General features: G+C 38.5%; 1 protein-coding gene and 1 pseudogene across 1 annotated transcript in view; one reads left to right on the forward strand and one right to left on the reverse strand.

The window, feature by feature from the left end:
- Positions 1 to 25,862, forward strand: part of USP32 (ubiquitin specific peptidase 32) — a 203,933-nt gene that overhangs the window by 47,963 nt on the left and 130,108 nt on the right. Inside the window, exon 2 of the mRNA XM_070772603.1 lies at positions 16,729 to 16,856. Coding sequence (XP_070628704.1) covers positions 16,729 to 16,856 — 128 coding nt within the window. The remainder of the gene's footprint in view (positions 1 to 16,728; positions 16,857 to 25,862) is intronic.
- Positions 22,362 to 24,941, reverse strand: LOC109573136 (V-type proton ATPase subunit G 3 pseudogene; annotated as a pseudogene).

Below are 25,862 nucleotides of genomic sequence, written 5' to 3' on the forward strand. Positions count from 1 at the left end.
TTCCTCGGTGTATATCCCCAGCAGTGGGATTGCTGGGTTGTATGGCAGTTCTGTTTCCAGTTTTTTAAGGAATCTCCACACTGTTCTCCATAGTGGCTGTACTAGTTTGCATTCCCACCAACAGTATAAGATGGTCTCCTTTTCTCCACACCCTCTCCTGCATTTATTGTTTGTAGACTTTTTTGATAGCAGCCGGGAATGAAGTTTTGGGTAGAGAGGTTAATCATAAACTCTGCAGGGGGAACTTGGTTTCAGTGGGATTTGGTTTCAGTCTCACCAGAATGGCATTAAGCATTCATATTCCTAACCAACATTCTGTTAATGATGTATTCTTTAAGATGTTGGAGACTTTCTCTGTAGCCCTCTTCTTTCTGAACTTGCCCTAGAATTGCCTTTGATGTCCATACTTTTGCCAACAGTTCCTTAACAGCAGTCTAAGCCTTTTCTATCAAGTATCTCAAAACTCCTCCAGCCTCTACCCATTGTTGTTGTTCAGTCGCTAAGTCGTGCCCAACTCTTTGAGACTCCATGGACTGCACCACACCAGACTCCTCTGTCCTTCACTGTCTCCTGGAGTTTGCTCAAATTCATATCTATTGAATGGGTGATGCTGTCTAACCATCTCATCCTCTGCTGCCCCCTTCTCCTTTTGCCTTCTGTCTTTCGCAGCATCAGGGTCCTTACCAATGAGTCAGCTCTTTGCGTCAGGTGGCAGAGTATTGGAGCTTCAGTTTCAGCATCAGTCCTTCCAGTGAATATTCAGGGTTGATTTCTTTTAGGATCTGCTTCTGCATTTTTATACATTTGTTACAGTAGCAGCTCACTTCTCAGTACCAAATTCTGTACCTATTAAACAGCTTGGGCTGCCATATCACAGGGCTTTCCTGGTGCCACAGCAGTAGTGAACTTGCCTCCCAGTATAGGAGATGTAGGCTCAATCCCTGGGTCAGAAAAATCTCCTGGCACAGGAAATGGCAACCCACTCTGGTATTCTTGCCTGGGAAACTCCAAGGACAGAGGAGACTGGCGTCTCAAAAGACTTAGACTCGACTGAGTGACTAAACAATACCACCACCATAACAAATACCATAGACTGGTTGGCTTAAAAAACAAATTTATTTTGTCTCAGTTCTGGAGATGGAAAGTCTACAAAAGTTTAGATTCTAGGAGAGTTTGGTTTCTGGTAAGGACTATTGGCTTGCAGATGGCTGCCTTCTTTCTGAGCTCCTCACATGGCCTTCTATGTATGTGGGAAGGTCCTAGAGACACTGTGAGTCATGTTTCTTCTTACGTGGACATTAATCTGATTGGCCCCACCCTTATAATCTCATTTAACAGGAATTACTTCTTAACTTAAATAGCAGAGACATTACCAACAAAGGTCCGTCTAGTCAAAGCTATAATTTTTCCAGTGGTCATGTATGGATGTGAGGGTTGGACTATAAAGAAAGCTGAGTGAATTGATGCTTTTGAACTGTGGTGTTGGAGAAGACTCTTGAGAGTCTCTTGGACTGCAAGGAGATCAACCAGTCCATCCTAAAGGAGATCAGTCCAGAATATTCATTGGAAGGACTGATGCTGAAGCTGAAACTCCAATCGTTTGGCCACCTCATGTGAAGAACTGACTCATTTGAAAAGACCCTAATGCTGGGGAAGATTGAAGGCAGGAGGAGAAGGGGACGACAGAGGATGAGATGGCTGGATGGCATCACCGACTCAATGGACATGAGTTTGAGTGAACTCCGGGAGTTGGTGATGGACAGGGAGGCCTGGAGTGCTGCAGTCTGTGGGATCTCGGAGTCAGACACAACTGAACAACTGAACTGAACTGACTTCTTAACTCCAAATGCAGTCACGCTGGGGGTTAGAGCTTCAGCATATGAATGTGTAGTGACACATACATTTGATCCATAACAGAAATGTAATTATGGTTGACCTTTGATTAACTTTAGGGGTTCAGGGTGCTGACCCACCACCCTAGTTAAATTTGGGTATAGTTAAATATGGGTTACCAATGAAATGTATGTTGATTTTCGATGCCTCTTTGTCTAATATTTTCTCTTTAACCTTTCTATTTTCACTTAATTAACTTTCTTATTTCATTTGCCTTCATTTCTTCAATCTTGTTCTACTTCTACTTCCTGCATCATTTCTTTCTTAGGCCAGCAAACTGATGGTGGGAATTTTGGTAAATATTTTTCCATAACGCTGGAGATCTCAAATCAGGGCCCAGTGGCCTTCTCTGTTATCAGAAGATGACATAAAATGAGGAGGAATGGATTTGTATGAGGGCTAATGTATATCTCTTTGGCTTTCTTTTTCAGATTTTTCAGATGTTTAGAGCATGGGTCCCCAAACCTCCAGCATTTAAGGCCTCATGATCTGATTTGGGGTCCATACGTGGAATGTGTTGCGTTCATATGAACAGTGAACACTTAGTATAGAAGTCTTAAATCAGATTTAATTTTTCATTAGCCTCCAGGTGTGCATTCCAAATTTTAAAAGTTTACATTTTATTATACTTCTTTCACACTCTTACCAGAATAACTCCTGAAAACATAAAACTCATTAGCATATTTATCACCGTAGATATTCCTTCCACTTCTTTTCCCATACTTTTCTTTCACAATTCCCACAATTTGCATTCCAGCCTCTCAAACTGTTCTGCAAACCAGTCATCTTCAACCTTTCTGAAACCAGGGACCCGTTTCGTGGAAGACCGGGGGTGGGGGTGGGGATGATTCAGGTGACTTACTCTGCACTTTATTTCTATTGTTATTACATCCGCTCCACCTCAGATCACCAGGCCTTAGATCCTGGAGACTGGGGACCCCCAGCTCTAAACATTCCTAACATCCTCTGACCTCTGTGCTCACTCCCTTCCTGATACCTGACTGTTCTTCCTGTTTCTCTGTCTTGGGCTCATTCTTAATTTTCTAGCGTGGGAATGGCCCCCTTTTATGAAACTTCCTAGATTCCTCTGTAACCTTCTGTACTCCCATATCACTTGCTTATACCATTTAGGCTATTTATTATATTCTACTTTGTGTTATTAGAATGTTACTTATGTATTCATTTATTTAGCAAACATTTGAATCCCTGGGTTCTACTTACAGACTTCAGTTTATTGTTTTGGGTTGGAGCCTGGGCATCAGAATTCTTTCAGTGCACCTCAGGTGATTCCAGGAATAAGAATTTATGGAATAAAGGTAAAACACAGTGCCCACAGACAGAGTTCAGAGCTGTGGTGGCTTGATGCTGAGATGCTGGTGGAGTGCCTCGGGAAGGTGCGTGGCAGTGCTTGCGGTGCATGATGCCTCTCTAATAGTCCTTTGGAAAACAAATGCTGAAAGCTGTTTTCTCTTGTCACCTTTTTTTCATAAAAACAAACATCCTCAGATTTCTTTTGGTTAACGAAAAGAGGTGCTAATGCAGGTTTCTCATTAAAAGTGAAGTGGTATAAAGTGAACTTTTGGAAACTGGGGGATACCTCTGTATGTGTGTACGCGTGCATGCAAAGTTGCTTCAGTTGTGTCCGACTGTTTGCGACCCTGTGGACTATAGCCTGCTTGGACCCAATGGCTTCTCTGTCCGTGGGATTCTCCAGGCAAGAGTACTGGAGTCAGTTGTTACCATGCTTTCCTCCAGGGGATTTTCCCGACCCAGCGATCAAACCCACATCTCTTATATCTCCTGCATTGGCAAGCGAGTTCTTTACCACTAGCTCTTCCTGGGAAGCCCTGCCTGTATATAATTAGTTGAAATACATAGTTTTGTTTAGCTTTCCTGATATTTTATGTAGCTGTATGGGCCATTCAGAATATGCTTGGATTACTATGTAACTGGAAACAGCTAGACAAACAGCAGTGAAATGTTTTTTCTGCTTTTGTTTATATTCTTGTTGTTGTTATTCAGTCGTTCAGTCATGTCCGACTCTCTGTGACCCCATGGACTGCAGCACGCCAGCCTTCCCTGTCCTTCACCATCTCCTGGAGTTTGCCCAAATTCATGACAACTGAGTCTGTGATGCCATCCAACCATCTCATCATCTGTTGTCCTCTTCTCCTCCTGACTTCAGTCTTTCCCAGGATCATGGTCTTTTCCAGTAGGTCAGCTCTTAGCAAGTGGCCAAGGTATTGGAGCTTCAGCTTCAACATTAGTCTTTCCAATGAATATTCAGAATTTATTTCCTTTAGGATTGACTGGTTTGGTCTCCAAGGGACTCACTCTCAAGAGTCTTCTCCAACACCACAGTTCAAAAACGTCAATTCTTTGGCACTCAGCTTTCTTTATGATCCAACTCTGACATCCATACATGACCACTGGAAAAACCATAGCTTTGACTAGACGGACCTTTGTTGGCAAAGTGATGTCTCTGCTTTTTGTCTTTTTTTTTGTTGTTGTTCACTTATTATGTCTAATATATTGTCCATAGAGTTGAACTATGTACACCACCATATAGTGTGTAAATACTGACACTTTTAATTTTGCTTTTCTTTGCATTTTTTAATTCTAAAGGCTTGGCTAGGCACTTTTTCATTATTAAATGTTGGATTGAATTGCTAAGCAGTGATATCGTTTTGTTATTCCTGATCTTGGGGAAATCTTTTAATATTTCACTTTAAAGTTGGAAGAATTTTTACATGAAAGCATATGAAGTGTGATTTTTTTTTTAAAGATGTGATTTCTCAGATAAAGAAAATGCCCTGCTATTTCTAATTTGCTGAAAGTTTCATTTTGAAATAATGAAAGAGTTTTGAAGTTTATTAAATATCTCTTCTGTATCTGTAAAAATAATAGTAGATTTCCCCCCTTGTTTTATTTTCTTAATTTGATGCATTATGTTGAATTTTCAATGCTAAACTAATATTGTTTAGAAGAAATGCAAGTTGGTTGTAGCTTTGACTAGACGGACCTTTGTTGGCAAAGTGATGTCTCTGCTTTTTGATACGCTGTGTAGGTTTGTCATAGCTTTTCTTCCAAGGAGCAAGTATCTTTTAATTTCATGGCTGCAGTCATCATCTGCAGTGATTTTGGAGCCCCCAAAAATAAAGTCTGTTGTTGTTTCCATTGTTTCCCCATCTGTTTGCCATGAAGTGATGGGACCGGATGCATGTTCTTAGCTTTTTGAATGTTGAGTTTTAGCCAGCTTTTTCACTTGCCTCTTTCACCTTCATCAAGAGGCTCTTTAGTTCCTCTTCGCTCTCTACCGTAAGGATGGTGTCATCTGCATATCTGAAGTTACTGATATTTCTCCCGGCAATATCGATTCCAGCTTGTGCTTTATCCAACCCGGCAGTTCTCGTGATGTACTCTGCATATAAATAAATAAGGTGACAGTATACAGCCTTGACGTACACCTTTCCCAATTTTGAACCTGTCTGCTGTTCCATGTCTGGTTCTAACTGTTGCTTCTTGACCTGCCTACAGGTTTGTCAGGCAGCAGGTAAGGTGGTCTGGTATTCCCATCTCTTTGAGAATTTTACACAATATGTTGTGATCTACACAGTCAAAGGCCTTATATTTTAAAAATCCATTTAAAAACACCCTCTGCTACTGCTGCTAAGTCACTTCAGTCGTGTCCGACTCTGTGTGACCCCATAGACGGCAGCCCATCAGGCTCCTCCGTCTCTGGGATTCTCCAGGCAAGAACATTGGAGTGGGTTGCCATTTCCTTCTCCAATGCATGAAAGTGAAAAGTGAAAGTGAAGAAGGGTATTTGGGAGGGGGAAATTCCAGAAAGTTCCAAAAAACCACAAAACTTCAATTTGCCAGTCCTGTTACATGCAGACAACTATATATTGATAGCATCTAACCCTAACCCCGGTTGGATCCAGGGATTCCCTCAGGAGGACCGCGTTGGCGATTAAAAGGATAGATAAAAGGAGAAAGACACAGAGGCTTGACCTGACTGGTTTATGTGGGAAACTAATAAAGTTCGTGACACCGAACTTGCTCTGACTCCGGAGGCCACAGGCGCTCTCTCGAATCGCGGAAGGTGCCCCACCTTAGGCACCTTCTCGAGTGGGTCTTAGAAGCCCAGGCAAATAAGTAGTCTCAGAGAGCCCCCACGCTCCCATCATTCATCCTGAAGGAAGAACAGAGAAGAAAAGGAGAGAAAAGGAAACAAGAAAGAACGACACGGGGAGACCAAGCCTGATGAGCGAGGCCCACAACTTTATTTTCCAAAGTAGCTTTTATACCTTAAATTGTGCATAGAGAATAATAGGGGGTGTAGAGTCATGCAAGGTCAGCAGTCTTTGACTCCTATCGAAGCCAGGCTTTCTTTCTGCAAACTTATCATATGCAAAGGCTTTAGGTGATTTACATCATCTTCTGGCCAGGAGGCCTGTTAACATTTTATGACCCTTTCTTCAGAAAACTTATTTTTCTTTAAAGGTGATTAGTCTAAAGTCAGGCGCCACCCTCCGAAAGCATTAGATAAAGTTGCATTCCTATAGGGCAAAAGTGTGGTGGGCTGTAACAAGGAAAGAATTAACTCAAGGGTCCAAGGTTACAAACATTAAAGTTACTACTTACATTTCTATATAGCAACTATATTAATCAATACACTCCCAGGGACACAGTAGGTAAGGGATATGGAAACTTGGCAGCAAGCATTAGCTCAAGAAAGAAATCCTCTACTAGTTCTATTCTTAAAATTTTAATTTTCTGAGAAGCTCTGCATTGTTAGAATATCTTAAGCTTCCCGTGCCTCTCGTGGTTGGGAGGCTGTGAACAATCACATGGGTAGCTGCAGGAGTCCAAACAAACCTGTCAGGCAAGCTAGAAAGTCATCGGAGGGGTTTGAATTGAAACACTCCTATTATGCCCAGGAGATTTATTAACTAGAGCTCTAAGTTGATTTTTTTCAGAGAAAGGTGGTTGGGGATAGCCCCCGTTAATGTCAGAAGAGTTGGTGAAAGTCGTGAAATAGTAAAACAGACAGATTCTGGTTTGGGGTAGACGCTCAGGCAGATCCAGGGGGGCCCTTGAGCCCTGACTCGCCTTGCCCATCAGGGCTCTCCTGCATGACCTTGTCATGGGTGGGAACTCCCGTGCTGGCTCCTGGCAGCAGTTTACCTCACATTTATATTGTTTTAGGTATTATGAGGAATTGTTTAGTTGCTAAGTCGCGTCCAACTCTTTGCAACCCCATGGACTGTAACCAGCCAGGCTCTTCTGTCTATGGGATTTCCCAGGCAAGAATACTGGCGTGATTTGCCATTTCCTTCTCTAGGGGATATTTCAGTTTCCTGTGTTGATAGGCAGATTCTTTACCACTGAGCCACCAGGGAAGCCCATTAGAAAGGATATGGAGATGACTTAAAATACAGAGTATAAAAAAAATCTAGAGGAGGACTTCTTTAGATCATATGCAAATACTACATCGTTTAATATAAGAGATTTTGTTCCTCCCTGGATTTTGGTGAGTGGAGTGGCAGTGCTTGTCTTGGAACTGATTCCCTGAGGATACTAAGAGGTGACTTGGGTGCCTTCTTTACAATTAATGAATGACAATACTTTCTCTATGCTTGTCTGTCATACCTGCAGAAATGGCCTCCTTTTTCTTGATGTTTCTCCTCCTTGCTTTTTCTTTTCCTTCCGTCCCTTTGTTCCAGGGTTAGGTGGGTCTGCTGGGGTAGTAATATTAGTCTGCAGGTAAGGAGGAAAAAGGAGAGGGGCAGAAAAAGATTGTTCTTTTTTGAACTTTTACCTCCTCCCTCTGGACCTCATTTGTCACAACTTTCTTCCAGAGTTAGGAGTGGAAAGGGAACAGGGCTGCTCTCATTGCTGCTGGAAATCTCCTCTCCTCCTAGACTGGCATTATTGGACATCCATTCTTTTCCTGCATTTAAACCTTTATTATACACAGACACACACACACACACACACACACACATAAGTGACAGTGTTAGATTCAAATATATGTATGTTTTGTTTGTGCTCATAACCAGTTGACCACAGGTTTCCAAACTTGGCAGCTGGTGGGCCATATTAAGACTGCATATTGGTTAATTTTTTTTTTAATTAACTGCTAATACTTTTAAAGTAGAGAGATTTCACAAAAATTTTACATTCTTGGGTTCCTTATTGCTACATTGCAGCCTATGCCTGGAACTTAGTAGCAGCTTCATGCTGGGGAAGGAATATGTGTTTTCTAGGGTTCCACAGGCCCTACCTGCCCCACTTCATTTATATTACCAGTATTTCTGTTTTTGAACTTTGCATCATTAGTCTTTACTACCACCAGTAATTCCTTTTATTCTTGAACTTGTGTTCCAGAGCAGAGGAGCTACAGAATATTTTATTCATACAACTTTTTTTCCCAGTGTCGAATCTGAGAATAGTCAGGTACAAAGGAGATGCCTCATGTTTCTGGCCTTTTGTGTTGGAATTACACATGTATGTTCATTTATTTGGACAGTATTTATTGATAGTGATGGGAGAGAATCAAATGAAATTCGGTTCAGAAATAGTGGAGAGTGTTAAGTACAAGTTTCTTGTTAGTGCCCACCACCCTGCCTATGTAGTCCGTCACTGGGATATAGACTGCCTGGATGACTTCAGCGTCCTCCCCTTAGCTCACACAGTATACTGTTGCTTTCATCCTGCGCTGAAAACCAAGTAATGAGAGAGAGTGGGAAAGTCTTAGATGAGAAGGTGTTCAGGAAACACAGATTTGTGGTTACGTTTAAACCAAATCCAGCCACATCAGTCACTGTTACACCAGTTGATACAAGCTGTAAATCTTACTTCTCTATTCCCAACTGGCACAGTGGTAAAGAATCCACCTGCCAATGCAGGAGGTGCAAGAGACGCAGGTTTGATCCCTAGGTTGAAAAGATTTTCTGGAGTAGGAAATGGCAACCCACTCCAATATTGTTGCCTGGAAAATTCCATGAGCAAAGGAACCTGGTGGGTTACAGTCCATGGTGTCACAAAGAGTCAGACACAACTGAGTGACTGAGCACGCATGCATATAAATCCTACTTAGCTCAGAAGACAAGTATTTTCTCTTGTAACTGGTGATTCAGTTCAGTTCAGTCACTCAGTCGTGTCCGACTCTTTGCAACCCCATGAATCGCAGCACGCAAGGCCTCCCTGTCCATCACCAACTCCTGGAGTTCACCCAAACTCGTGTCCATCAAGTCGGTGATGCCATCCAGCCATCTCATCCTCTGTCATCCCCTTCTCCTCCTGCCCCCAATCCCTCCCAGTATCAGGGTCTTTTCCAATGAGTCAACTCTTCAAATGAGGTGGCCAAAGTATTGGAGTTTCAACTTAGGTTGTTTATATTGATAAGTTGCTATATTAGGTTTATTATAGGTCAGCTAGGTCTTGAGAATGTCATGCTTTGGATGCCCAAATGTGAGAAGAAATCACAACAAGGAGATCTTGATATGAAATATATATATATATGTGCAAATAGTCACTAGAATCACAACTAGCTATCTGCTTTGTTCTTAGTTGTACTTAGTGATGTAGTTTGGGAGCACTCTTTCCCGTTTTTAGGTGTTCTTCCCTGTGCACAACTATGTCTTTTATGTTTACTGTATTGTCATTGCTTATTCATGAGTCTGTCTCTTGGCTGAGTTCCTCGAAGGCAAACTTGGCTTATTAGTTTTGTGTTCCTCATGGCCTAGCACAGTTTTTGGGCATGTGATCAGTAAGGGCCCAGTAACCTTTAATTAATGATTGGTTGACTGATTGCATTTCAGAGGGTCTTACTGGAGGGATTCTGTTTCTGTGGTAAACACCATAATCTTTATTTTATTTCTGTTTCAGTATTTGCCTTTTCTTTGTAATTGCTTTTATCAATACTTTCGTGCTCTAATCATTAAGTGACTATCAAGTACTTTATTTTTCTTACCATATCTTGTATTTGAGTGTGAGTTGCTAATTCTCACTAATTGAATATTTTGAAAACTGATCTTGAAATCAAGGCTTTCTGTTGAATGAGGTTTGTGTTCAGTTCTCTTAAAAATTTGTGTTGATATGAGAAGAGCAAACTTTCTCCCTTATTCCCTTGTCTTTTATTCATACTTCCTGTTTGAGCGACTTTCACTTTCACTTTTCCTGTTTGAGAAAGGATTTTAGTTCTGTTCCTATAGTTTTCAATAAGATTCTAGTTGGTTTCTTAACTCTCATGAGTGTTATAGGTTAGTTGAAATGTTTCTACAGTTCCTTAGATTAAGCAAAACCTAAAGTAAAACCAGTCCTTGAGATTTATTTATTTGGCTGAGCTGGTTCTTCAGTAGCAGCATGTGGAATCCAGTTCCCTGATCAGGGATTGAACCCCGAGCCCCCTGCATTGGGAGCAAAGAGTCCTAGCCACTGGACCACCATGGAAGTCCCAAGATTTATTTTTTTGAAGGTGAAATACCTCTTTAAGATATTATCATTGTGGTCAGATGTATTAGTTTACTGTCAGACTTTCCACTTTTATTCTGGAGTCCTTTCTTCATTTCTAATCTGGTCTTGTTCTCTGTGCTTACTGCGTAGCTGTCCTCCTCAGATACCTTAATCATCCTGGAAATTTCCTTTACCTCTCTCCTGTTGCAGTCCGTCCAACTCTCACATCCATACGTGACTACTGGAAAAACCATAGCTTTGACTAGATGGACCTTTGTTGGCAAAGTAATGTCTCTGCTTTTTAATATGCTGTCTAGGTTAGTCATAGCTTTTCTTCCAAGAAGCAAGCATCTTTTAATTTCGTGGCTTCAGTCACCATCTGCCTTGATTTTGGAGCCCCCAAAAATAAAGTCTGTCACTCTTTCCATTGTTTCCCCATCTATTTGCCATGAAGTGATGGGACCAGATGCCATGACCTTAGTTTTCTGAATGTTGAGTTTTAAGCCAACTTTTTCACTCTCTTCTCTTACTTTCATCTAGAGGCTCTTTAGTTCTTTGCTTTCTGCCATAAGGGTGGTGTCATCTGCATATCTGAGGTTATTGATATTTCTCCTGGCAATCTTGATTCCAGCTTGTGCTTCATCCAGCCTGGTATTTCATATAATGTATTCTGCATATAAATTAAATAAGCAGAGTGACAATATACAGCTTTGATGTACTCCTATAAAGAAAGCTGAGTGCCAAAGAATTGATGCTTTTGAACTGTGGTGTTGGAGAAGACTCTTAAGAGTCCCTTGGGCAGCATGGAGATCCAACCAGTCCATTCTAAAGGAAATCAATCCTGAATATTCATTGGAAGGACTGATGCCGGAGCTGAAACTGCAATACTTTGGCCATCTGATGTGAAGAACTAACTCACTGGAAAAGACCCTGATGCTGGGAACAATTGAAGGTCGGGGGAGAAGGGGCTGACAGAGGATGAGATGGTTGGATGGCATCACCGACTCGATAGACATGAGTTTGAGTAAGCTCTGGGAGTTGGTGGTGGACAGGGAAGCCTGGTGTGCTGCAGTCCATGGGTCACAAAGAGTCAGACACGACTAGTGACTGAACTGAAGTGCTATAGTCAGTGTTTCCTGGATCTGTCTTCTTTCCTTTGTTTACCCCCTCATTTTGTTGTAGGGCAGTCTCCTGTAACTTTCTGGAAAAGGTACAAGAGAGTATCGTACTTTTTTCCTTGTTATATTTTTACAGTACCCTATTCTTATTTGGATGTAATTTTCTTATTCTCCTTTTCTGAAAATATTTGAAGGTTTTCACTTTTTTTCATCCTTCATTAGTATTTCTACTTACCCCTCCTTTCCCCTATTTGTCTTGGTAATTTTCTTATTGAAATCTTCCTCAATATTTGGTGTTCTTTGACTGTTCATTCTTTTTTTTTTTCAGTCTATGCTATTGATACATAATTTATATACAATAAAATGCATAGATTTTAAGAATTCAGTAAGTGAACAGTTGTTCACTTTTGTAGCCACCACCCCAATCAAATATATAAAACATTTCCACACCTCAGAATAGTTCCCTCCTATCTCTCTGCAGGTGTCTGTTTCCTACAACTCCAGTCACATACTCCCTACTTCACTACCTGTCAACCACTGTCTTGGACACCATAACTGGTTTTGCTCCTTTGCGACTTTTATATATAATGTAGTCATATGGTATATGCTCTTCTGTGTCTGGCTTATTTTGCTCAGTGTAGTTTTTGAGATTCATTTATGTTGATGCATGGATCAGTAGTTTCTTCATGTTTACTGCAGAATACTATTCCATTGTATGCTATACTGCATTTACTTCATCACCTGTTCCTTTATCAAGGGGTTATTGTTTCTAGTTTTTTTTTTCCTATTGTTAATAAAGCTCCTATGTATATTTCTGTGCAGTATTTTCTTGTGTAATTAACAAGGAGTGGAATTAATTGGGTTATAAGGTTAAGTATATGTTTAACTGTATCGTGTCGTGAAGTTGCTCAGTCGTGTCCTACTCTTTGTGACCCCATGGACTGTAGCCTACCAGGCTCCTCCCTCCATGGGATTCTCCAGGCAAGAGTACTAGAGTGGGTTGCCATTTCCTTCTCTAAGGAATCTTCCCAACCCAGGGATGGAACCTGGGTCTCCTGCATTCCACGCAGATGCTTTAACCTCTGAGCCACCAGGGAAGCAACTGTATAATGACTATCAAACTGACTTTTTATTTTAAATAGTTTATGCATTAAAAGATTGATTGGAAGACTTATATGTTTGAGTATATCCCTTGTTGTGGATGCTAGATGGCATCCAGTGTTGCTGGATGGCATCACCGATTCAATGGACGTGAGTCTGAGTGAACTCCGGGAGTTGGTGATGGACAGGGAGGCCTGGCGTGCTGCGATTCATGGGGTCGCAAAGAGTCGGACACGACTGAGTGACTGAACTGAACTTAACTGATATCCCTTGTTGACTTGTGGATTTTCCTTTTGGGAACCCAGCCATTTTTAAAAGGGAATGGCGGCATCCCCCTCACCCCATGTCGGTAACAGTAGGTCTTTGTTCTAGGATCATTTACTTTCTTCAGAGAAGAATGCTTATTGATTCTGCCCAGGGGGAGAACAGGGGGAGGGAGGGCAGCACGATGCAGATGCTGACTTAATCTTCACCTTTTTTCATACCTCATTGTCCTTCCTGTAGCTAAACCCGGTGTGGTCGAGTATGGAGCCTTTCTGTCTCTGTGTCTTTGGTTTCTTGATATATATCTACATCTAAAAGTGGTGTGCGGTGGCTAGATGGTAGATTGGTGCCTGACTCTTGTGCTTTAAGGGACCTGAGATTAGTCTAAGCACTTCTCTTGTAACTTTCAACCAATTTCTCTTCCATCCCGCTTTCTACCGCTACCCTCCCTTTTTTGTGTGTGGTAACTGGTACAGTGAATTCCGGAGCCTTTTTTGGGTGCTCTAGACAGGTTAAGTTAGTTTACTTTCTTGTCCACATTTCTCAGTTGGTTTCAATTGCTTAGGTTTCAGTTTTCATGGGTCTGCTTAAGTGAGTCACCACTCTTCCAGACACTAATGTTCCCCAGAAAAAGATTGACTCTCATAGTTCCTCAGTTCTTCTTTCTCCTATTTTCTTTGTCCTTGTGAGTTTGTGTCCTTTTTTAATTCTTACTGCAATTTTAGTGAAGTCTGTAGAGAGAAAGGAGGTAAAGAAAAATCCCACGTGTTGAACTTTCTAATTTTTCCAGAGATTGCCTTTTCTTTCTAAATTAATATTATGTTTTCCTACCTTAAATTTTCTAGGCTTGATTCTCTTTTGTTTTCCATCCTGCCTAAATTTTTATTTTGAAAATTTTGAAGGTTTCACTTGTATAGTGAACACTTTTAGGTATTCCTTGTCTGCAGGTTGGAGACAAGGAATTGTCAGATTTTATTTTTTAATAAAAATACTGTTTATTTTCAGTAAGTATGGATCTCTGGCAGTATTTTAGTGTCTGATAGTCTATTTTGTGCCTATACAATAGCTTATTCAGTCTGTCTGTTTGCTTTTGTTGTTGTTTAGTTACTCTGTCGTGTCTGACTCTTTTGGCTATCATAGACTGTAGCCCGCCAAGTTTCCCTGTCCATGAGATTTCCCAGGTAAGAATACTGGAATGGGTTGCCATTTCCTTATCCAGGGGATCTTCCTAACCCAGGGATTGAACCTGCGTCTCTTGCTTTGGCAGGTGGATTCTTTACCACTGAGCCACCAGGGAAGCCCTGTTTGCTTTTACAAATGCTTTAAAAAGTTTATGTGTATGTCTTCTCATGTTATAAGTGAATAGATTCATTAGTCATCAGTCATCATTGCTTTTTTTAAACATATTACCAAGCATTCCTTCAAATATCTGTAACCAACAGTGTATAGATTCTCACAGTGATTGATTTTTCTTGTCTTCTCTGGACTACGAACATCTAATTTGTTAGTAAAGCCATTAATGAAAAGTAGGCATACTGAAGAAATAGGTATTCCAGTCACTGAAGGAATTTCTCCTCCATAACTATAATTTATAAAATTATCTTTCTTTTGTTTTTTCACTTTTGCATTCTAAAAAGGGGGGGGAAATCAGTAAATTGGGATGTTAATATTATGAATTTATTTTTTTTAATGAATTAAGCATTTAGTAGTTATACTTTTCTGTAGCTGCTTATTTGTGTATTAGTTCTTATTGTTTTATCATTGACCTACAGGTTGTAGAATTTGTGAACTTTCCCTCCCTACCACAGACTTCTTGACTGATAATCTGTGTGCCAGGCACTCTTCAGTCTTTATCTTGCTGGCCCTTTCTGCCTTCCTCGAGTGTGTAGACCAGCCCCTTCTTCTTGTCCTTTGGAAACTGCTTTTGTTTTTCCCAAGTATTCCTTGTCAGTCTTGTTTGAATATTTTTTTCTTTCTCAGCAGGTACTGGAAGCATTGCTTTCTTCCAGTTTTGTCTCTATGTCATTTGTGCTCTTTATTCATGACTTTAATTGCCAGCTACATGCTCATGACTTTCATCAAACCTTGCCTAAACTTTACACTCATAATTGTAAAAACTCAGTGGGTTTCCTGAAGGTTGCTCATTTTCAGTATGTCCTTATCATTTCAGTTCAGTTTAGTTCGGTCGCTTAGTCGTGTCTGACTCTTTGCGACCCCATGAATCGCAGCATGCCAGGTCTCCCTGTCCATCACCAACTCCCGGAGTCCACCCAAACTCATGTCCATTGAGTCGGTGATGCCATCCAACCACCTCATCCTCTGTCATCCCCTTCTCCTCCTGCCCTCAATCTTTCCCAGCATCAGGGTCTTTTCCAGTGAGTCAGTTCTTCACATCAGGTGGCCAGAGTATTGGAGTTTCAGCTTCAACTTCAGTCCTTCCAATGGATACCCAGGACTGATCTCCTTTAGGATGGACTGGTTGGATCTCCTTGCAGTCCAGGGGACTCTCAAGAGTCTTCTCCAACATCACAGTTCAAAAGCACAAATTCTTCAGCACTCAGCTTTCTTTACAGTTCAACTCTCACATCCATACATGACTAATCATTTAATTTTATTATTTATCATTTTTCCTTCCTCACTTTTTTTTCTTACATTCCCTTTCTATATGCTAAGACCATCCTTCAGAGTTTCTCAGGGTAGAATCCTGAATGTTATTCTACATTACTTCTACTCTTCAGTTAAGTTTCAAATTCTGTTGACTTTTCTTCTAAATAGTTCCCCAACAGCTTCTCCTTTTTCTTCTCATAGTAGCAGTCCACCTTTTGCTTCCACATTTTGCTTACCACAGAACTTGTAAACTACCTGAATTTTATCTGACTGTGTTCTGTTTCCTATCTGCCTGGAGTTCATACCTGAATTGTGTCTGACTGAATCCCTTCCTTACTGTGTCAGAACAGAATTGCTATGACTTGGTCAATGACTGCCTTAGGTTTATCTTACTACTCCCAGCCTTGTTCATTTTTTTCTGGTAACTTTATACATCCTGCTCTGTATACTTTCAAACAAACTATTATCTCTGCCTGGCATGCCCTTGTCCGTTTCGCTTGGGTTAACCTTTAAATTTCCATCCAGCCTTCCATCCATAAGTCTTTTTTTTTTTTTAATTTTATTTTATTTTTAAACTTTACATAATTGTATTAGTTTTGCCAAATATCAAAATGAATCCATCACAGGTATACATGTATCTTTCTTCTCCAGCGTGGGCTAAAGGCACCATTTGTGGTACCTTCACTTACCGCATAGTACTAAAGAATAGTTTTCTCTCCTTGTAGACAGAGATTGTTCTATTCAGTGAAAGGCTTCAATGCCTAAAATAAAGTAATGGCTCAGTAATTTTTTTGTTAGTGGATGTCTAAAAATTATAGTTTATTAGCATCATCTATTTATAGGTTACTTTCTTTGTTGAGGATGATACAGTTTAAGCTAAATTTGGGAGCATGGATAAATAGGTGCTCAAAGAGTACAAATAACATAATTTTTATTCCAGAGGAGTACATTGCTGCTGAAAAGGTATTAATGTCAGAGCCTAATGCCATTCAGCTTACCTGCTAATTGTTACCTCTTCTTTACCCCTGCCTAGAATTTGTATGCATAATTTAATGTTCTGCCAATTGAAGACAGTGGGTCAAGAATTTTCATATTTATTTTTAAGATTAAATTTGAAAATATTAGAATTATAAAAAATATCTTTGGATTTATTTTACTTATTTGGGAAGAGAAGTAGTATTTGCTAGTTTTTGTTAGGAACTGGGTTGAAAAAAAAGTAAAGATTTTGAGAGACATCTTTTCTCCTCAGGTTTCTTACCCATCTTCTGTTTCTGAATTGCAGTTACAGATGTCGAGCTGAAACGACTGAAAGATGCCTTCAAGAGGACTTGTGGACTCTCGTATTACATGGGCCAGCACTGCTTCATCAGGGAAGTGCTTGGAGATGGAGTGCCTCCAAAAGTTGCCGAGGTAATCTTCATGCTCTAAGTTTTCCTTTGAGATAGTTATCCACCAGTCTGAATTCTTGAGGGTTCTCCTGGTCTTGACCGATTTAATCTTCCCTACAGTTATTTTTCTTGCTGAGTAGGTAAATAGGTCTTGTTTTAGATGTCAATATGGCTGTGTTGTTAGAGGCCAAATGGGAGAACTGCAGGCGTGCAGCTGAGCTTCTGTGTACTTCTGATCTTTAAGAGCCGCAGATCATAATCATGGGACCATTTCTATGATTGGCTTCTTATTCTTATGAACTTTGTCACTCTGACATGTCCTTTTTATGTTGGGAGTGTTTTTATAAACTTTGAGTTTTAAATCTTTCCATATAGTAAGACCTAATTAAATTAATTCTGTAAAATTATTTTGTATATGAAACTTGTAAAGTCTTATTTAGATTCCGTAAAAAATTTTTAGGTAGAGATGCAGTGAGCTAAGTTGGTATAAATATTCCCTTTCTAACATTAAATTCACTGCCTTATGCAGTGAATAAAGTATATATACAGTTATGTAATATGTCATTTGAAAGGTGAAATGAGAATACAGTTAATAAAACTGAAAATTATAGTAAGAATTTTAAGCTTAGTGTATTTCATAAACCTTAATTCACTGTCCTAATTAGTGACGGTTGTAATTTCTAACCTGTGCTATGTGCTTTTGAGTTTATGGTTTATAATATAGAAAGTACACTTACTGCTTTTTTTATGTGTGTTTTACTTTTTTTCTTGGTGGGGATATATGGTGTATTAATTTTATCATGTATTCTTGTGTAGAATTATTATGTACTTTCTTGCTGTCTTTATTTTGGATTTATGACAATTTTTTCCTAATACTATTTATTGGGACCTTTTTTCAGTATGAATCCATCCTCCTGTTTTGTCTTAAATGCTAATATAATATAAAAATTTGGAATTTAGAATTTTTCATTTTAGGATATAATTAGCAATTTAACGCAGAGAGGGCAATGGCACCCCACTCCAGTACTCTTGCCTGGAAAATCCCATGGATGGAGGAGCCTGGTAGGCTGCAGTCCATTGGGTCCCTAAGAGTGGGACACGACTGAGCTACTTCACTTTCACTTTTCATTTTCCTGCATTGGAGAAGGAATGGCAACCTACTCCATTGTTCTTGCCTGGAGAATCCCAGGGACGGGGGAGCCTGGTGGGCTGCCGTCTATAGGGTCGCACAGAGTCGGACACGATTGAAGTGACTTAGCAGCAGCAGCAATTTAACGAATTAATATAAGTTGCCAATTAGAGGAAGGGATTTAAACTGGATCCATAGTAATTAAAACAACATTCTTCCAAATTCAAATATATACTAACTTGAGCCTTTCTTTTTCTTCAGCTTCTTCCTTAGGTCAAAATTGTCAGACTGTAAATTCGTGCTGCCGAGAAAACTTAAGTTAGAATATCTGATTTATTTCTTTGGATCATGTATAAAGATTTACATGTGTCCATCTACATATCTATAAATAGATGTCCGTTCAGGTCCTTGTTCAGTTTTTAATTGGGTTATTTGTCTTTTTAATACTTGAGTTGTAAGAGTTCTTTATGTATTCTAGATCCCGGTCCCTTATAAGATACCTGGTTTGCAAAAATATTCACTCGTCACATAATTCACTCTCTTGATGGGCTTACCCATTCTTCCTTTCATTCCTTGTTTCGTCTGGGAAACTAAGGTCACAAAGATTTACTCTTCTTTTTCCCTGTAAGAATTTTAGCTTTTACTTTTAGGTCTCATCTGTTTTGTGCTAATTTTTGTGTATGGTGCGACGAGTCCAACTTTGTTCTTTTGCAAATAGCTTTTTAGTTGTCCTGTTACCAAGTCCAAGCTCCTATTGCTCATTGCATTACAGGTCAGTAAATCAAGAGATGTGTTGTTGGTGCCAGAAATAGCAACTTTTTCGAAAAGCCAGCAGATCAGGAAGATAGATGGTCAACTAGTGTCCCAGAGAACTGTCTTATACCTGAATTAGAAGTTAGGCTTTACACTGAAAGGGGAGAGAGGGTGTGGCAGGTTTTTGCAAACTTTTCGGTACCTTTGTTCTTACAGCTGTCCAGGCAGGTCTCATCACAATGTTCCTAGACCTCCTATGAGATAACAATTATTCTCCATTCTACTTTTTATTTCTATATGAGTGAGCCTTGAGAATGGGCTCTCCTGTATGTTTCAGGCTATAGCATTCTTTTACAAAAGGTGCAGAGCCTGCATGACTAAGCAGAGGCAGCAGAGCACAAGGGTTAGAGTTAAAGGAATGGATTCAGTATGGAGTCAGGTTTCTTCCTGTCAGTTACAGTCGTAGCACTGTTTGTTGAAAAGATTATTCTTTCCCATTGAATTTTCTTATCACTGTTGTTGAAAAGCAGTTGACCATAAGCATACGGTTTTATTTCTGAATTCTCAATTCTATTCCACTGATTTCTGTCTGTGCTTGCATCAATACTGCATTATCTCGATTACGCTAGCTTTGTAGCAAGTTTTTAAATCAGAAAGTGTCATCTCCTTAGCTTTATTCTTTTTCAAGTTGTATCTGTTCTGGGTCCCTTGCATTTACATATGAATTTTAGTATCAGCTTTTCAATTTCTGCAAAAGAGGCTGCTGAGATTTTAATAAGGGTTGCATTGACTCAGAGTACAGCCATTTTAACAATATGTTAAATCTTCTGATTCATGAAATTAGAATGCCTTTCTATTGATTTAGATTTTTAATTTCTTTCAGTGATGTTTTGTAGTTTTCAATGTACAAGTCAAATGTCCATCAGTAGAACAAAATGTGGTATATCTGTAGAAAGGAATATTGTTAATAAAAAAGGAGTGAAGTTTTCTGTTACATTCATGGATAAACCTTTAAAACATTCAAAGTCAAAGATGCCAAACACAAAGACCACATAATTTTTTGTTCCATTTGCATGAAATGGCCAGGGTAGCCAACTCTATAGAAACAGGAAATTAATGGCACTTTCGTTAAAATTTTAGCTGGTTTTTTTCCTTACTTTCTTGCATAGTAGTTGCCTCTTACCCCTGTTGTTGTGGAGGAATCTGTCCTTCTTGAAATGTCAAATACAGGTTTCCCTGTTAGCTCAGCTCTCTGATATGCTCAAGAAATGTAAGATGATAGTTAAACGGTTTTTTCTTGTTTTTTTGGTTAGGAGTGACACTCTTTCAGGCTTTCTACAGCTAAGGTGAAAATGGAACTCCCTGGAGCGTCATTTATATGTGAATATTTTGTAAATTTCATTTTACCCAAAATTATTTCAGGAGTCTCTGTCCTTTGGACTATGTGTTAAAAATTATCACTGGCTAGAATAACTAAAGTAATTGTTTTACAAGAACGATCTTAATTTTAAGTTGTAAAATCTACAGTGATAGTTTCAAATTTCAATTTCTTTGCAGCTTACACATTCTTGTGTGTAAATTCTACCACAGTATTAAACACAAAAAGAATTTTATAAATGCTTTTAGTGATGGTGGTGAGCTTCATTTATTCTATTATTTACTGACCTAGGCTTATTTTAAGTGAGAAGTACTTTAGCACGTGAGTATTGATTAGTGCATATAACATAGTGTAAGTTTTAAAGTACTATAAGGAATTAAGTACTTCTGTCTTTGATCTCTGGTGTGTTTTCGTGGAACGGGTGTCTGTATAGTGTCTCATACAGTAATCTCAAAGAATGAGTGACCCCCATTAAGCTTAGTTCTGGAACAGTTTCAGCATTTGTGTAAAATGAGCCTTTTGCTTATTTCAGGCATCTCTCCAAGGCAGGCAGGTTAATAGATAGATTTCATCAACTTTTGTGTGTATTTGGGAAAAGGATTGAATTTATGAGTATGTTTCATCCTTGCAGAGTACATAGTTATTTGCTAAAGAGGAAATAGTACATTTGAAGTAGAATGGAAGTATAAATCTGGGCAGATAGTTTTGAAATTTGAATTTAGATAATAGTGGGTAGGCAGACTCATAGAATGGAAGATCTGTATTCTCTAGTTGCAGGGAAATGAGGGGATTTCTAAACAAAGTGATTAGTTGCAAAGCTAAGGAAATAATCATTCCACTGTATATAGTCATTGTGAGATCTTTCTTAAAATCCTTTGGAGAGTTTGGGCCTTAAATCTAGGTGAAGAGGGTCACCTACTCCTGGTGAGATTGTGAAAATAATGATTTGAGGCAATAGTCGTGTTTTAACACCAGTATCAGATCCCAGCGTTTGAACCTGGGTCTCCCACATTGCAAGCAGATGCTTTACCGTCTGAGCCACCAGGGAAGCCCCCCTTTATAAGAAAAGCCACAGAACCCCTTTAAGCTGCCAATTGTGGATGGAGAAAGAACTTTATTCCCTAGTTTATCAGAGCTTTTCTTTACAGTAGTAGTAATAACATAATATCAAGAGCAAGGAAAGATAGTTTTGGAATCTTCATGCAGAAGGATGCTGAAACCATCCTCTTGTTTGAACATTAAATCTTTTCCAAATTAGAGGAAAATGCACATTTTAAGCAAAAACAATCACAGACCCTGGAGTGTTTTTAGCATAGTGATCAACATGTGCAGACAAGTAACTGATTAGTAGTATATTTTGCCATTAGTATTGATAAATTTATGCTGAAGTATTCGTATTGCATTTAGGTGGCCCTTGGGATTCGAGACATGCATTTACTAGACAGTCTAGGTTTAGGGGGACTACCCATAGAATACAGGTTTGTGATTTTTTGTTTGTTTGTTTTGATGTTTGTTGATCAGTATTATTGATTGCATTCCTTTATGTTGGATTTACTAGCATCATGGATAACAACTTTCTTGACAACTCCAGTCATTGACTGTTATCTCTTGATGCTATTGATCATTGACTATTATAAAAGACTAATATATCAACCAGAGAAAAGCAACTAATGTTTTCATTTGTTACATTAAATCCTAATCTTGACCTTATGGCTAACAGGAGAAAACTAAGCAGGCTACTGATTTAAAATCTTTCCTTGGAACTAGAATCTATAAAATATCCACTGGTCTTTATCTTAACTGCATCACTTAAAAAAATTTATTAATTTGGTTGTGTTGGTTGTGGCATGTGAAATCTTCGATCTTTGTTGTGGCACACAGACTCTTAGTTGTGACATGTGGGATCTAGTTCCTCTCCCAGGGATTGAACTCGGTCGCTCGCACTGGGAGGTGGAGTCTTAGCCACTGGACCACCAAGGAAGTCCAACTGAATCACTTTTGTTCATAGTGTAATATTCATGCTAGTTCTTAAATTTTATTTTATTTTTAAAAAATATTTCTCTTTGTATGACTGGTCAAAAAAGATTCCAAAGGGTCTGTTAGATGAAGATAGTGAGAGAATATATCACTCCCTTCTTGTAAAATTATATATAGACTTTTTTAAAAAGTACATTATTGTCTTGATGGTTCTTAACTGCCAAGTTTTATCCTAGAACAATTTTTTCCTTTGTCTGTAGATACCACTTACTGAACAATGGGGTACACATTTAGTTGGCAGTTCTATAGTTCGGATGGATTTCTGGTTTCACATCAGACGGTGCTTAAAAGCTCATTGATTACACTTTCCATGGACTTGATGTAGCTTGCATTCAGTTCTTTTATCTTCTTCAGTGTTTCCACTTCTTTTTCTCCTGAGATGTTACTTCTGACAGCCCATTATTTTAGCATGTTTCTGTCGAAACTGCTGATTTTGCATTCTCTGCTGATCAGTAGCTGCCATCTCTTCTTACTTGGCTTGGTGCAGTCATTTTGGTTTTTCTCTTCTTGGCTTTCTTGAGTTTGTCCTTGTCCCTTTTCTCTGCCTGGAGGAGCTGGTGGATTCCCTGTGACTGGCTGGTCCTGGTGGCAGCTTCCAGTCCGGCAGCTTCTGTGACTCTAGGAAGTGATGGATCTATTCATCCTTTGAGGAATCACTGCACAGCTCACACTATTGTGTCAACAGTGAGTTCTAAGCACAGCTGCCTGTTACAAACGGCCTGACGGAGTGAGCTATCCTAGAGCAGTTTTTCAACAGTTTCATAAACTGTTGGAAAACAAAGTTTATAGTAGAAGAGCTGACATGTTATTAAGCATAATGGGACTAGGGAACTCCTTGTATAAAACATTGTGTCAAATACGTTACATAAATTATGAATGTCTAAGTGGTATGCCAGATGTCAAAGAAGTTACTCACTTACATTGGTACTAAAAATTACTCTTATAGAAAATAACTTATGCATAATCACTTATTTTGAATCCTGGGTATATTAAGTGAGCTATTGACATGACTAGTGAAGTAGATTATGAAAATAATTGGTATCCTTTTCAAGTCAGTCTTGATAAGACACGTCTATCCAATAAACATATTCCTTAATTGGTATTATAAGATAAAATAAGGTTGATTTAATGGATAGTTGAGAGTGTTAAAAACCTTTGCCTAAATTTAGCTGATAAAATTCAGCCAAGTTTGACTATAGAAGCTGGAAATTTTATATAAAATGAATTCTAAATGATGGGAAAAATAACAACCCAAGTTTTCTAAACTTGGGTGAATGTAGAAGGAAAGCATATTCATTGTTATCCTTTTCCCCCTTTCTGCTTGCCTATGGAATAAATACAGCTGTGTTTTATTGAGTGCCTACCTAATAAATTTCTGTTTGTAACAGAAATGGAATGGTTTTATGTTTGCCTTGTATATGGTAGTTATTATCTTTTAGACTATCATCTTTGAGTAGTATGAGTTATTATATTCTGTATTTATATTAAAATGTAAGAAGGGTTATAAAATACAGTTGAACTTTCTATATTTCCATATTTTTGTCATTAAGTGGTAAATATGAGTATCCTTTCTTAATGTACTTCTAAATGTAATTTCTTGATGCTTTATATTTTATGAGTAGCTGCCTGAAAATATGAAGAGAAAAGAATTTGTGTTCAGAGTCATTTATGCTTACAGCTTTAAGGTATACTTTTTTGTCCCTGGGTCTCTCTCAAGTCATAGGAACATCCTGAAGTACCTTTCTGAGAATCTGAGGTGTGGTCCCAAATACTCTATTATAAAAAATGATGGACATAATTGTTAACTGTGTAATGGTTAACTTTTTCATACTATATATATGTTGTGATTTTGAATACAAATATATACAATTCATATGTTGTAGTTTCAAAATATATATAACATTTTATAGTTATCTAAAATTGTGATTTTTAGGGTTAACTTTGCAATTAAGGAACATTTCACTCAATTTTGAGACTTTCACAGGTATATTCTCAGGAAATAAGTGCCTGAAGAAACAACAGTATATCCTCCTATATTCACACAAACTAATACAGGATAGCATTTTATTTATTGGAAAATGTTTATGTATGATGGCTTAAAAGAAAGTCCTTATATAGTCTATCCTTTTTTTTTACAGTGTTGTTTTTAGTAAGAGTCTCATTTATTCCCATTATTTAAAATAGTTATTTGTTGTAAAATGATTTTTTGTGAATATATAAAAGGTTTTTGAAATGAATTCAAAATCATAGTGTGTAATAAATGGGTTATAATGTGCACACTAGAATGTTACCACTGTATTTTCTCCCATGTTAATTACCTTTTCTCAGCAATGTACATTTAATAACTAATTCATATATTAGTTATTATATTTTAATAATTTATTAAATTATTTTTATATATTTTAATATATATTTTAAATAAGTCTTGTCCTATAGTTTTAGCTGTTACAGCTAAATTATTGAAGTCTTTAATTTATTCTTACTTTTCCTGAGAGTTTGATACTAGTAGAATATATTTCTTCATTAGGCAGTCGTTGACATTCTTCCTTTTAAAACAGAAGATATTGAAAATGCTCATTCTGCTCATTATAAATGTAGTATGATGTTTTTTCTGAGAGTATTCTTTTTTGTTAGACTGTTGATTCCTTTTTTTTTTTGTAATTATTTATTTATTCTTGATTGCTCCGAGTCTTTTTTGCTGGGTGTGGACTCTGCCTCGTTGTGGCAGACTGGCGCTGCTCTCGGTTGTGGTGCACGGGCTTCTTGCTGTGGTGGCTTTTCTGGTTACAGAGCGCGGGCTGCAGGTGCATGGGCTTCGGCAGTGGTGCAGGCAGGCTCAGCGGTTGTGGCTTGCGGGCTCTGGGGCATGTGGGCTTCAGTGGTTGTGGCACAGGGGCTTAGTTACTCAGCGGCATGTGGAATCTTCCTGGACCAGGGATCAAATCTGTGTCCCCTTGCATTGGCAGGCAGATTATTATCCACTGCACCTCCAGGGAAGTCCACAAGGAATTTTTTTTTAACTACTTTGTAAAATTATATTAAATGACTTAATAGTAAAAAGGAAAATTATTGTACACTCAACAGTATGAGTGAATCTCACAATAATTTTGCTAAATAAAAACATAATTGGTAAAAATAGAGCACATGCTATGATTCCATTCATATAAAATTCTTTAAAATACAGAGTCTGTCATGAAATGAAGCTTACCTAGAGACTGGGTACTGATGCTGGTGCAGAAAGAGAGGGAAGGATAATTCCTCAGGGATAAGAAACTTCTGAGGTGATAGGAATGTTTGAAACTTTTCTTGATTATGGTGATGATTTCATTGATATGGCATGACATATGACAAAACGGATAAATTGTAAACATAAAATATGTGAGGGTAATTGTACCTCAGTTATTCCTCAAAAACTTTGTAAAACATTTGATTGGATGTACTTTTTGAGCTTTTCAGGAAGAATATTTAATCTACTTGGAAAAGTGAGCCAGAAATATAAAAATTGATTATTGGCAGATGTATGGTTTCCTTTTCAGTCTTTGTTAGGATATTTGGGTTTTAGTTCTAATTTTATTATGTACTTCATGTTCTTTTAGTAGTCACTTAAGTTCTGAGGCAAAAGAACCTCTAAACCTTTCATCAAAATCATTGTAGGAATTTATAGGTTTATGACCAGCTTGACTATAATTAGAAGAGTTTGAAGTGCAGTTAAATTGTGATGTTCTTCTGTT

Source organism: Bos indicus, chromosome 19, assembly GCF_029378745.1.
Source record: "Bos indicus isolate NIAB-ARS_2022 breed Sahiwal x Tharparkar chromosome 19, NIAB-ARS_B.indTharparkar_mat_pri_1.0, whole genome shotgun sequence".
NCBI classification, from domain to species: Eukaryota; Metazoa; Chordata; class Mammalia; order Artiodactyla; family Bovidae; genus Bos; species Bos indicus.